The 14507-nt window shown below is 40.1% G+C and overlaps 1 protein-coding gene across 2 annotated transcripts in view; it reads left to right on the top strand.

Moving 5' to 3' along the window:
• znf277 (zinc finger protein 277) overlaps positions 1-14507 on the top strand; it is a 92547-nt gene extending 78040 nt beyond the window's left edge. For both annotated transcript variants that reach the window (XM_070900386.1, XM_070900387.1), the window contains exons 9-12: positions 484-580; positions 3113-3155; positions 7179-7353; positions 12004-14507. In XM_070900386.1, the coding sequence (XP_070756487.1) occupies positions 484-580; positions 3113-3155; positions 7179-7353; positions 12004-12187 (499 nt within the window). In that variant the 3' untranslated portion in view covers positions 12188-14507. The remainder of the gene's footprint in view (positions 1-483; positions 581-3112; positions 3156-7178; positions 7354-12003) is intronic.

Raw genomic sequence — 14507 nt, 5'->3', positions numbered from 1 at the left:
TCTGGCTATGTGCTTGTCAGCAGCAAAATTGTTCGATTTCTGGATAATGAAATTAAGTCAAGTTACCTGTTTGTTGATTTGTTCTGAAGCCAAATTGGCAACCAGTTTATTATAGTTAAAATATTGCAAAATCTTTTTCAGGCTGCTCTCCATAAGCTTTGACAGAATCAACAGTGACATGACCGATTTGCAGTTTCTTTAAACTCTTGTATTGTTTATCTGTGGATTTTGATTTTTGTTTCACCCAACAATGAAAAACATGAAAGTGGATGAGTGTTCAAAAGTAAAAATAGATTCTTGGGGTGCATTTCACTATTTATTGGACCACAGAAGCTGGATAAATTAATGTAACTAGTGAATGTTTTGTATTGGGCCTACTATTATAGTATTTTGTTAGTTCTAATAGAAGCACCATTGGGCTGCCTTAGTCTGTACATGTACGTTGTCTTTTTCTGTCGCTTCATTTTTATGTTCTATTTACAGCGATTGGTCTGATTGGCAAGGTCATCCAATTTGTGCTGTTTGTCTCTTCTGTGAGAAGGCAAAAGATACAACTGAAAAACTGCAACTTCACATGAAGGTAAAAAAAATATTAGTGTGTAATTTATGTGATAAACAGTCACCAAACAAAACATCGTTAAGAAATATATGCCTTCATATTTATATTTAATTGAAAGCAACACAGTTACCTACAGGATTTTATTACATTCCCTTGATGACAGCAACAGCTAAACATCTGTCTCAATCAAATCAACGTTTTTGGGGTGTAAGAGCTTATATAAATGTGCAATGGTCGTTTCATCTAACTACAGTTCAATTAATGTTGTGAAAATGGGCTACTGTATTCCTTTAACTGACAACTTTTTCAGCTTTAATTATTCCTACCTTCCGTGAGTTGAGTTAGGTGAAACATTTGTGTATCTCACCCGGTTAACTAGCAACTTTTATTGTACGTATAAATTGATCATTTTTAATGGTATTTTTTATTTGTCTCTTTTTCTTCTCTGCCACACGCCATTTCTGTCTGAAAGGGTGCCAGGCAACTTGCTCCTAGGCCATTTAATCTAACATACTTCATTAAAAGTGACATTGGAGTGGCAGATAAGGGAAAGTTCTCTTCCAAGATCCCACCTAAAATTGTATAGGATCATGGTGAAAAATTACGGTAAAATTGGACAGTGAGATCATCAACCGCCTCGTTGACCCGAACGAGATTTCCATCTTGTAGGAACCGCCACTGACTACTCCTTGCCTTCCACACATATGCTAAGGAAGGCAGGGCCCAGATCCCTGGCAGATTTGCTTCTGTCCACCCCACTTGTTTCGCTTTCTGGGGCTGCCATGTCCAAGGTGACAATAGACCCTGGGAAGTGGTGGTACAGACACCACATTCTCCTGATGAAAGAAGAGGGCCTTGTGGCAGAATCCGACCAGGAGCCCACCATGCATATGGAATGAACCCCAATCCAGGAAAATGGGTCCGAGTTGGTTGGATACGAGGGGTGAGTGGAAGTGCTGCTCTGCTGGAGCTTCCCCCCGCCCCATCGAAACATCCGACAAAGGCATAAAAGAAACAATCAGCATGGGCAGACCCCACCATGTATCCTCATCCACCTATCCTCCTGTCCCAGGACCACCCTGAACAAGAGTGTTAAGTGCTGTACCTTGCAATCATGAAGCTGAATGACATATCTACGGAAAAAATACACGGCAACTTAGAAAACTGGAGAAAAGTCATAAAAAGAAAATCAATGAAAAGGGAATAAAATATGGTTAAAGAAAGCTGGTAATTGTTAGTTTAACATGTTGTGTATTAGTTAACATCAATTAAATTTTGTCCCTACTGTGAATTTTGAAATAATTTATATACATCAGTATTGTCATGTAATATTTTGTAAGAACAGTTAAAAAATAAAATAATTAATTTTAATATTGATGCTGTGAAGATATTAAAAGCAGCTAGCTGATTGGGAGGAAGGGAAGAGAGGAGGGAATTCGTAGGATTGTGGGCTATGTTCTTTTATCGCTCAGTCCTAGGTTTAAGTCCAGCTGAGACCTTTGTCTTCACCGATAGTTGTAAGGGTGTTGCTAAATGAGCTTGTGCAGTTTCAACCTAATTACTACTACACTTCAAACCACACCATAACATCTGTCCATAAATTAGCACTAAATTTGGAATCTCATTGAACAAGGTCCTGAAGGATTGCTGTTACACATTCAGAGAGAACCGTGCTCCCAGATATTACATTTTAAATGTTATCAAGAGCATGGCTGCAGCATCCACATCTCAGTACATTTAATAAACTCTGGATCATCTCTGCAGTAAAATCAGCTAGGCACTTCAATTAAAATACCCCAAAAATATACCTCAGTTGCACCATTTAGCTTTTGAAATGTAAATATGAAGAATCATTCTTTATTTTGTGAACTTAAAAATGTGCTTAATTTAAGGTAGTAGGAATTTTGTGCAGCATAATTGCAGGGAATTTTCAATGAACTGGTAATATGTTAGTTACGAACATAACATCTCAATTATGTTTCTAAAAATTAACTGCTTAAATGTATAAAATAGCATCTCAAAAAGTTGAATTAATGATTTGTTCTATCATTATTTATGATCCTAAAATAGAAGTTACTTCACCATTCCTCCTACCCTTTGTAAACTCTCTATTATCCAACATTTTGGGTTTAAGAAATCAGAACAAAGTAAAAATTAGCTGTTAAGTTAGAATCTAACTTTTGAACCCTATAACCTAAATAAGTATATTTTGATTAGTTGTTGTAAAATACATACATCTGACCTGCAAATATATTCAACTGTCATGGTTAACTCAAGAGTTCATAAACTGCTAGTCTGAAAATATCCCAACTGTTTGTATAATTATACATTATGTTGTACAGATGACTAAATATAATAACAAAACTGCAGACTGGATAACGATGATTTGTTTTGGCAATCACACAGATTCACATTTAACTTAGTAAATGTATTTGGAATTTTATTAGGGTGCCTTATTGATGCTTTTTTAATCTGAAAATATTTCCATTCTCACCTACTGCTGTTGTTGTTATTTATGTTCTTTGACTTTAAACTATCTGTCCTGTTTTGTAGGTGGCTCATCGCTTTGACCTTCTGAAATTGAAGTCTGAAATGGGTATGCGTATTTTTTTTAATCCATTATATTTACACACAGTATTCTCAATTTCATCATGGTGATATTTTCTGCTATTGATTTACTGACATTGGAGTGGTACAGTGATGAAACTTGTTGAAATATGGGACATAAGTGTTATGCTTATAATAATGTAATGTAACTGAGTACTGTAGACATGAGTAAGTGTGACCTTAGCTCCTTTATTCAAACTCCAGAGTGTTGGGACAGCATGGGAGGCCTGCTTATATACAATGCTCCCAAGGGATGCTGGGATCCCTTGGGACTCCCAACAGGTATGCCCTCTGGTAGCGGTGTGGTACAGGTTACCTAGGGTTGCATACATAACATCACTCCCTCCCAAAGTCAATAGTACAATTATTTACAGGGTGAGACGATCTGGGGCTTTTCACTCCCTTGTCGATCGTCTCGGTACAAATGCAGGTGTGGGTGAGTTGGTTGGTTCTTCGTTGGGCAGCTGGCCTTGCTGGGCTGCTGGGGATGGTGAGTACAGCTTCGTGGTCGACCGTGATGTCAGTTGCCACTTGTGTGTGTGTTGGAGGGTCGAAGTTGGTGGTGTCCTCTTCCGGTTGCTCGTGGCTGTTTATGAATTGCAGTTTGGTTTGGTCCAAATGCTTTCTGCAAGTTAGTCCATTAGCAAGTTTGACCTGAAACACCCTACTCCCTTCTTTGGCTATGACGGTGCCAGCAAGCCATTTGGGACCATGTCCATAGTTGAGTCCAAATACAGGGTCATTGACTTCAATATCACGTGACAAGTTTACGCAATCATGGTACATGTTTTGTTGACGCCACCTGCCCTCGACATGATCAGGGTGGACAAGTGAGAGCCTTGTTTTGAGCGCTCTTTTCATGAGCAGCTTGGCTGGGGGATCCCTGGTGAGCGAGTGGGGTCTGGTGCGGTAGCTGAGCAGGACTCGGGACAGGCGGGTCTGTAGGGAGCCTTCCGAGACACGTTTCAAGCTTTGCTTGATGGTTTGGACTGCCCATTGGATACGGGCTTGAACGGGGCAGATGTAACGTGCTTGATCCCATTGCGGGTCATGAATTCCTTGAATTCAGCACTGGTGAATCACGGCCCACTGTCACTGACGAGGACATCAGGCAAGCCATGCGTGACGAACATGGCTCGTAGGCTTTCGATGGTGGCAGTGGACGTGCTTACAGACATTATTACACACACAATCCATTTTGAATAAGCATCCACAACAACCAAGAACATTTTGCCTAGAATTTTCAAATGCATCCATCACCAAGAGCAAGTCTGCAGGCTGTGCCATTTCCACCCTGGTGGTGGGCAATGGTAGCCGACTGAGAGCATCAGCGCAGTTCTCTGCCTGGTCTGTGGCGGATTACATAGTTATATGACGTAGACAGCGTAAGCGCCCTTCTTTGGATGCGGGCAGAGGCATTGGTATTAATCCCTTTGCTCTCTGAGAATAGCAATAGGAGCGGCTTGTGGTTAGTTTCTAACTCAAACTTGAGACCAAACAGATACTGGTGCATTTCTTTCACCCTATAAACACATGCCAGAGCTTCTTTTTCAATCATGCTGTAGGCCCTTTCGGCCTTGGACAAACTCCTGAATGCATAGGCAGCCGGTTGCAATGTTCCCGATTCGTTTGCTTGTTGTAACACACACCCGACCCGGTACGGAGACGCATCACAAGCTAGCATTAGGTTATACAGTACAAGCAGTTTGTTGGAACATAACAGATTTCTCAAAAACAGCCTCTTGTGATTTCCCCCAGTCATCTCCCTTACATAGCAGCACATGTAGGGGTTCTAGCAAGGTGCTTAACCCGGGTAGGAAATTACCAAAATAGTTGAGTCCCAGGAACGATCGCAGCTCCATCATGGTCTGTGGTCTTGGCGCGTTCTTGATGACCTCCGTCTTGGCATCGTGGGTCTGATGCCATCTGCCGTGATTCTTCTCCCGAAGAACTCGACCTCAGGCGCCAGGAAAACATACTTCGAGCGTTTCAACCTGAACCCCACGCTATCTAGCCGACTTAGAATCTCTTCCAGGTTCTGCAAATGTTCGATGGTGTCGGGACCTGTGACCAGTATGTCATCCTGGAAAACTATGTTGCGCGGAACTGACTTTAGCAGGCTCTCCATGTTCCTTTGAAAGATTGCCGCGGCCAATCGAATCCCAAACGGGCATCTATTGTAGATGAACAGACCTTTGTGCATGTTGATGCAGGTGAGGCCTTTCGAAGATTCCGCCAGTTCCTGCATCTTGTCGGCCAAGGTCAGGTCCAACTTGGTGAACGTCTTTCCTCCAGCCAGGCTCGCAAATAGGTTGTCTACCTTGGTCCTGCAATGAAAAACGGTTAATCGTTACTTTATAGTCCCCACAAATTCTGACCATGCCATCGCCTTTGAGAACTGGAACAATTGGACTGGCCCACTCGTTGAACTCCACCGGCGTGATGATGCCTTCTCGTTGCAGCCTGTCCAGCTCAATTTCCACTTACTCTCGCATCATATATGGCACCGCCTGTGCCTTGTGGTGGATGGGTCGTGTACCGGGAACCAAGTGGATCTGCACCTTCGCCCCCGAGAAACTTCCAATGCCTGGCTCAAATATCAACGGGAACTTGCTCAGAACCTGGGCACATGAGGCGGCGTCGACGGACAAAAGCGCTCTGATGTCGTTCAAGTTCCAGCAGATTTTTTCCAGCCAGCTTCTGCCGAGCAGTGTGGGGCCATCCCCTGGCACGATCCATAGCGGGAGTTCGTGCACTGCTCCATCATAGGAGACTTTTACTGCTGCGCTGCCAAAAACAGGGATCAGCTCTTTGGTGTAAGTTCTTAGCTTGGTATGAATGGGGCTAAGTTTGGACCTGTGTGCCTTGTTGCACCACAGCCTGTCGAAGGACTTTTTGCTCATGATGGACTGACTCGCACCCGTGTCCAGTTCCATGGATACTGGAATTCGACTTTTCGCATGATCGGAGGACATTTCGTGGTGAAGGTGTGTACCCCGTACACTTCTGCCTCCTCGGTTCGAGTCTCTGGTTCAGCCTCATCCGCCATGGATCGATCCTCCTCTGCAACTTGGTGGTTTGCAGGGTTTGCAGCTCGTCTGCACATTCGCTGGAGGCGTCCCATTGTTCCACAGCCTTTGCACACATAGTGTTTAAAGCGGCATTGATGGGCTCGATGATCACCTCCGCAGCGCCAACAAGGTGTTAACTGCCTCGCATTAACGTTTGATGGCGGATTCTGGGTCATCTGAGGTCGTGCAGCTGCAAGCATGTACGTTCTGCCATATGCATTCCTGCCTGAAAACGACGTTACTTTGTGTACAGTACTTGCCGAAACCTCTTTATGCTGCAAAATTTGTTTCGTGTTATCGCTGGTGGACATAAATGCCTGGGCTATCGTTATGGCTTTGCTCAGGTTTGGTGTTTCAACAGTCAATAGTTTGCGGAGGATAACCTCATGGCCAATGCCAAGCACAAAGAAGTCTCTTCGCATTTGCTCAAGTAATCCATCGAATTTGCAATGTCCTGCAAGGCGCCTTAGTTCAGCGACATAGCTCGCCACTTCCTGGCCTTCAGACCATTGACACGTGTAAAATCGATACCTTGCCATCGGAATGTTTTCCTTTGGATTTAGGTGCTCCCGGACCAGCGTACACAGTTCCTCATACGATTTGGTTGTTGGTTTCACCGGAGCGAGAAGATTCTTCATGAGGCCATAGGTTGTTGCCCCACATACAGTGAGGTGGATCGCCCTTCGTTTGGCAACGTTCTCATCCCCTTCCAGCTCGTTGGCCACGAAGTATTGATTGAGTCGCTCCACGAAGGCCTCCCAATCATCCCCTTCTGAGAATTTCTCCAGGATACCAACAGTTCTCTGCATTTTCACATGATGTTTATTGTTAATTTGAGCTGCATTGTAACATTCTATGGACAGTAGGTATGTTTTGGAGCTGGAATATATTTTATCCTGAATGTGCTGGACAAATAAGTCCATTTTTTTCACTTTCCACAGGTTTGAACTTCTACCAGCAGGTCAAGTTAGTAAACTTTATTAGAAGAGAAATTCACCAGTGCCGGTGCAACAAGTGTGGGGAGACGTTTAGATCCAAAGCAGAAGTTGTAAGTCATATGACTGAAACAAACCACATTATGTCACTGCTAGACAGGTCTGCCTGGGATCAGCCACAGTAAGTGTTAAATTCAAATTGTTTAATTATTTACCAATACTGTTAACGCTGCAGAAATTTTCCGTTATCTTTTCAATGTACTTATTTATTATTCATTGTCACTGGGTCAGTATCCTGGAATCCCTTACTTGATATAATTGTAGGAGAACCATCACCACAAGGACTGCAGCGGTTCAAGGAGAAGGCTCACTACCATCTTTGTGGGGCAACTATAAATGGGCAACAAATGTGGCCTTTTATGTCTCCTATATCCTGAGAGCAAATAATAAAATAAAAATTAATGTTAACTAATAATGAAAATATTCTTGACTATAGTATTCTCTTCAAACAAAAAGAAAAAATATGCTAAGTTTTAAATGATATATGCTAATGTGCTTGCTTATAGTGGTAACAAAGCAACAATTAAGAATAGACCATGAGGTCCACATTATTTCATCCATCTTAAAAGGAGATCTTCTGTGCTCCAAACAAAATATTAAATTATTGTAGGTTTTTCAGCTCCACCACCCCACTCGAAAATATGTTCCATATATTGCTAACTCTTCATATGAAGAAGAACATCCTGGCATCAGTCCTTTTATTGGTTTGATCTTGTGCACTTTTATCCCAGTTTCAGTGTGAAGGACCATTCCTGGTTTACGTTTGTAATCTCTTTATCTTGTATACTTCTGTAAGTCACCTCCAGTCACATCCTCTCGGGGCTGAAAAGCACAAGTTTCTCCCGTCGCTCCCTTTCATTCAGTTATGTGATGCTAAAGGAACAGTCTCGTGGCTATTTTCTGAACCCAATCAAGGCTTGAATGTCTCGGTGGCCAGAACTGTATATGGTATTCGAGGTGCGGTCTGACCAGAGCACTAGACAGTCTGAGCACAGCACTCTTCAACTTGATTTCTACTGTTTTCTCGTTCAGAAATCAATTTGAGTTGTTTATTGCTGCTCCTCAGTGATTGGACATGTTGAGATTGAATCTACTCGAGCCTCCGGAGATCTTTTAACGTCATCCTTAATTATTTTGTCACCATTCATGGAATATTTACACCATTAATTTACTTCCTATCTGCAGCATTTTACATATCCATATAACATTTCACCTGTCATTGTTCCACTAACTCATTTTGTGGTCTTGAATTCTTTCCACAAATTCAATTGTTCTTTCTAGTTTGGCACAATAGCTAATTTGACCAGTGTGCAATGAACTTCTGAATCCAAATTATTAATGTGAATTAGAAATAGTAGTGATTGCCACATCCGTCCCTGACTACTGCACTGGGTACTTGCCCAACCCCCAGCCCACATAACTACTCTTGGGGAAGGCAATATTGTATTTTCTCCTATTGAGAATAGAGTAGTAAACCAAATTGAAGTAATAGAACATTTCAGATCTAGTTGTAAATTTAAGGCTGAAGTAAGGAAATGGAAGATAATTTAATTTCAGGTGAACAGACTTGAGGGAATGAAATTCTGTATAAGGAGGCCATTCAACCCATTGTACCTGTGCCGGCTCTTTGAAAGAGCTATCCAATTAGTTTTAAATGACAGCACAATTTATCCCAGAAGCAAGAAGAGTACTAAATGAGATTTAAAAACAGGGATGAAAGGGGAAGTAATGGAAGGCATTAGGGGAAAGAAAAGGTGTATAAAATTCTACACGTTATGAAGATTGAAATTACAGACAGAGCTGTGACCCTTGAGGAAAGTATTTGAGACTTTGATAAGGGATAGTGAGCATGAAGGATTATCTGGAAGGTCAGGATTTGAATTCGAGAGTCAACATGATACAGAAGGGGCAAGTCATGTCTGACCAATGTATTAGAGTTCGATAGGAAGTTTACAGATCTGCCGGATAACGGTGATGCAGCGGATGTTACCTATCAAGATTTCATGAAAGCATTTGGGACTGTTCCACATAACATAAGAAAAAGAAGCATGAGTAGGCTATACGACCCCTTGAGCTTGCTCCACCATTCAGTAAGATCATGGCTGATCTTCGCCCTCAACTCCACTTTCCCACCCGATTCCCATATCGCATGATTTCCCCAAGAGTCCAAAAATCTGTCTATTTCAGCCTTGAACATAGGGATAGAGAATTCCAAAGATTCCCAACCCTCTGAATGAAGAAATTTCTCTTCATTTCAGTTTTAAATGACTGCCCCTGTATCCTGGGACTATGCATGCCCCAATTTCTCGACTCTCCAGCCAGGGGAAACAACCTCTCAGCATCTACCCTGTCAATCCCCCTTAGAATTTTGTATGTTTCAATGAGATCACCTCCCATTCTTTTAAACTCTGGAGAGTATAGGCTCAATGTACTCAAAATCTCCTCATTGGAGAACCCTCTCATCCCAGGGATCAATCTAGTGAACCTTAGTTGCACTGCCTTTAAGGCAAGTATGTCCTTCCTCAGATAAGGAGCCCAAAACAGTGCACAGTACTCCAGATGTGGTTTCACCAAAGCACTGTACAATTGTGGTAAGACTTGCTTACTTTTGCACTCCAACCCCCTTGCAATAAAGGCCAACATGCATTTGCCTTCCAAATTGCTTGGTGTACCTTCATGCTAACTTTCTGTGTTTCCTGTATGAGGACACCTCCGAACACCAACATTTAATAGTTTCTCACCATTTAACAAATATTCTGTTTTTTTTATTCTTCCTACCAAAGTGAATAACCTCACATTTCCTGACATTATACTCCATCTGCCACCTTACCGCCCACTCACTTAACCTGTCCACATCCTTTTGCTGGCTCTTTTTGTCGTCCTCACAGCTTTGTATCGTCAGCAAACTTGGATACATTGTACTCTGTCCCTTCACCTAATTCATTAATAAAAATTGTAAATAGCTGAGGCCCAAGCACTAATTCTTGTGGCACCCCATTAGTTACAGCCCTCCAACCGAAAAATTACCCATTTATCCCTTCTCTTTGTTTTCGATCCATTAATCAATCCTCTACCCATGCTAATATATTACCCTGACCCCATGAGCCCTTATCTTGTGTAGCAACCTCTTATGTGGCACCTTATCGAATGCCTTTTTGAAATCCAAATATATTACATCCACCCTTTATCTACCCTACTAGTTACATCCTCAAAAAAATCTAATAAATTTGATAAATACGATTTCCCTTTCAGAAAACCATATTGACTCTGCCTAATCATATTATTTTCTAATTGCCCTGTTACCACTTCCTTAATAATGGATTCCAGCATTTTCCTGACAACTGATGTCAGGCTAACTGGTCTGTAGTTCTCTGTTTTCTCTCTCCCTCCTTTCTTGAATAGTGGGGTTACATTTGCTACCATCCAATTGGCTGGGACTGTTCTGGAACCGAAGGAATTTTAGAAAATCACAACTAATGTATCCACTGTCTCTGCAGCCACCTCATTTAGAACCCTAGGATGCAGGCCATCAGGTCCAGGGGATTTGTCGGCTTTTAGTCCCATTAGTTTCTCAAGTATTTTTTCTCTACTGACATTAATTACTTTAGCTTCCTCACTCATTCGTCACTTGGTTCCCGACTATTTTTGGCATGTTTTATGTATAATATTTGTTTAAAGTACCTGCCATTTCCTTATTCCCCATTATAATTTCTCCTGTCTCAGCCTATAAGGGACCAACGCTTACTTTTGCTACTCTCTCCCTTTTTACATACTTGTAGAAGCTCTTACAATCTGTTTTTATATTTCTTGCTAGTTTACTCTCATTTTATTTTCTCCCTTTTTATCAATTTTTTGGTCATCCTTTGGTCCCAATCCTCAGGCTTACTGCTATTCTTCGCGAACTCGAAGCCGACTTTAATCTAATACTATTCTGATTATATATGTAACTTGTATATACCCTGTACAGCCACCAGAGGGCTCATCCCCTGGAGTCCCAAGGGAACCCATAATCCCTTGGGAGCACAGGTACTTAAGGAGGCCTCACAGGTTGGAGATGCAATCTGGAGACCTGCAATACAAGACTACGGTCACACTTTACTTTGAGCTCACAGTATCCAGTTAGACTCTTCATACAAAACAATTCTTAACTTCTTTAGTTAGCCATGAATGAATCACTTTTCCCGTGAAGTTTTTATTTCTCAATAGAATGTATATTCGTTGAGAATTTTAGAATATTTGTTTAACAGACTGGAGCTTTCTCAGTAATTTTGTTTGTGGACTTTTAACCATAATGTTGGTTTTCCACATAAGTCAGACCCAGCTGATCAAAAATAGCTTATTTTAGTTAATGAGTGAGGGCACCATTCTTGCGGAATATTGAAGTTGAAGGAATACTCCAGTGACTTAGCTGTATCAGAATGAACCTCGAGTTTTAAATTAAATCTGTTGTTCTAGTTCTATGGGGTTTTTGTTGTTCATCAATTTCTTTGAATGAATAAGCACTACAATGAATGCATGTTAACTATATTAGATTGAACAGGGCATTTCAAGCCTTGTTAGGTTTTCTATTATGTTAAGTATTTGACGACCTCTGAACAAAACAACTAACAATGTATAATTGCAGTGGTGACACACTATCACTAATACTATTTCTAAGTGGGCTTTACGTACAACACTTTCCTCAATACAACACTTTGTGGGCCATATACAATATTGTCTATGGTTGTTAATTTATTATATCATGGTTAAAAGTTATTGTTTCTCTCTTTAGGTATTACTTTCCTACCTATGAAAATGATGCTCTGCTTTGCTCCCTGTCCGACTATGAGAGTGAATCCGTGGCTGACAACCAAACAACAAACATTCCCGTCATTGCAGAAGATATTTCAAATTTGCAAGCTTTAAAACAAAGCAGTGTTCTAAATCTTCTGCAGCATCCAGCTGCCAAGAATTAACATTCACCCTTACTCATCAAGCAAAGAAATATCCACCATTTAATAGTGGCAGCATCTAGCAATCTAGTGACATAACTGGGCAACATCAAAAGTAATATGACAATTTAATATGACAATTTAAGTATTGTGGTTAGCCAAGTTCTCTTTGCTCAAGAAAATGAAGCCACTCTGGTGGTACGATTGATGATGACTGATACTTGAAGCTGATCAGATCATTCATGAGCAACAGAATTTTAAGTGAGGTTAAATCACATCTCATTGCTGCCCTTGAGCTACTTTGTTTATACCAGAACAAAATACTTTTGAAGTAATTTATTTTATTGTAATTAGTCAAATCTTTTAATCCTTCCCATTGGGTTTGTGAATTGCTTCTCCCTTCACCCTAGATATGCCTAATGACATTTGAACGTGAAAGAATACTCCAGTTCCAGAGGAAATGCTCAAATAATATTTGTGAACTGCCAGACATTGAAATTAAAAATTATGTTTCAACTTTTTTTAAGCTTCCACTATCTCTCCCACATTTAGGGACAGCCATAGCTGTCACTTAGCAGAGTCATTTTTTGGAGTGGTACAGGACTGAGTGAAAAGTTATATTGAACAACAGAATGCTACCTTAAACATGCAGTGATTTAATAAGTTTAATTTGGTCTGTGAGCTCTCAGCTTACTGATTAACATGTTTGCATATATGCCTAACTACTACTTTAACAAAGTTGTTAACGCATTTAAATAACAATTGTTAAAATACCACAGACAGTAATCTATATATAAACAAGTTTAAATAACATAGAGGAAATTAAAGTAATTAGAGCTTTCATTCCTGTAAAGTTAAGAAGTACTGCCTATATGGTAGACAGCCTTCTATTGTAATAAAATGTTTGTCATTTTGCACTGTACATGGAAAAGTGTTGCATTTCTGTGTCATCACACGTCTGCAGCTGTGCTGTGGCATTCTGAAAATTATTATGGGAAGTGACTAATGGGCACATTATCCCAAAATGCAAATTGGTCATTGAAAGATTTAATAAACATAAGTAAGGTTTCTATTGTAATGTTAAATGTTATTTATTTGTGTCTTAGTATCAGGCAATTCAAAAGTAATGACTTTCAAGTGTTGCTTTTCTGAGTCTTTCCTGAAATATTCTTATGACAGATCCAAAAATGTAATACTTAAGTGGTCATGAATTTTCCACCTTGCTAGTTCAGTCAGTCCCAGATTTTTTTTTAAAGTGTAGTTGTTGTTCGTATTCCATCTTTTCACATTCAGCAAATCTGATGTGTGTGTTCGCAAACATGAAAGGTTACACCACAATTAATAAATACATGAAGCAGGCAGTGGTATTGGTTAGATACAGTTGTATGATCTTCAACTTTGCTTTAATAAGAACGGACTCAGAAGAAGTTAACCTAACAGTGGCGACAGCTTTTATATTTTAATGAAAGTTAAAGCAGAGAGTGCTTTACCAGGCTGTGATAGCAAGGGTTCCAGTGTTGTGATGTCAAAGCCATGAAATGAGGTTTGGCATCATGTTTTGCATAATTATTTTTAAAACCATTACGAAAGGAAACACTTGTAAATTTTAGGTACCGTGGTTAGAAATATGGAAGTGAAAGATTATGTTCAGCAAATTTGTTGTGGGATTAAAAAAGCTGCAGCCTCACTTGTTCTCTCATAGCTTGATGTAATTTAAAATTATCGTGTCTTCAATAAATTAAATTTCGTCCATCCATTTCTTGAGCTATGTTTTCCTAATACCAATAGTAACATTTTTTGTATTTAATATTAGTCTTTTGTAGAAAGGTCCCTCTGTCTAAACTATTACTTTGAAACATCTAGAGGTTTTTTTGAAATGGATGGATAAAAAGCATTAAAAACTGATGGTTTCATTTTTGTTGAGCTCTATTCAGTGAGCAAGGTCCTGATATTTTGCACAAATTCTCAACATCTGCCCGACTACAACCTTGGTTTAGCAGTATATTGTCTGAGACAAAAAAGCGACATATTGTTGGGCAAATTCCTATATTTTAAAGCGGTTAGAAAACTATCATAATGTATTCTCTAAGTTTCCTTGTACAATGATTTACAGATGCTAGAACTTTATACGATGTTTCCATTTTCAACGAAAAAAATTGAATATAGTATTCATTGTTTTCAGCTTCTGTTTTTGTTAGCAGCATAGAGTGACAGTTCTGCACTCCATAAATTTTCTTAAGATTCTGTTAAGCCTCTTTTTCCCACCAGGGAAACTCGAGATGCTTTTTCGTTTTGCATGATGAAACATATTCTTGAAATTAAACATAGATACTTTCAAAATTGA

Source organism: Pristiophorus japonicus, chromosome 15 (assembly GCF_044704955.1).
Source record: "Pristiophorus japonicus isolate sPriJap1 chromosome 15, sPriJap1.hap1, whole genome shotgun sequence".
In the NCBI taxonomy this organism is placed as follows: domain Eukaryota; kingdom Metazoa; phylum Chordata; class Chondrichthyes; family Pristiophoridae; genus Pristiophorus; species Pristiophorus japonicus.
Note: the sequence above shows the minus strand (reverse complement) of the source record. Positions and strands in the feature narration are given on the sequence as shown.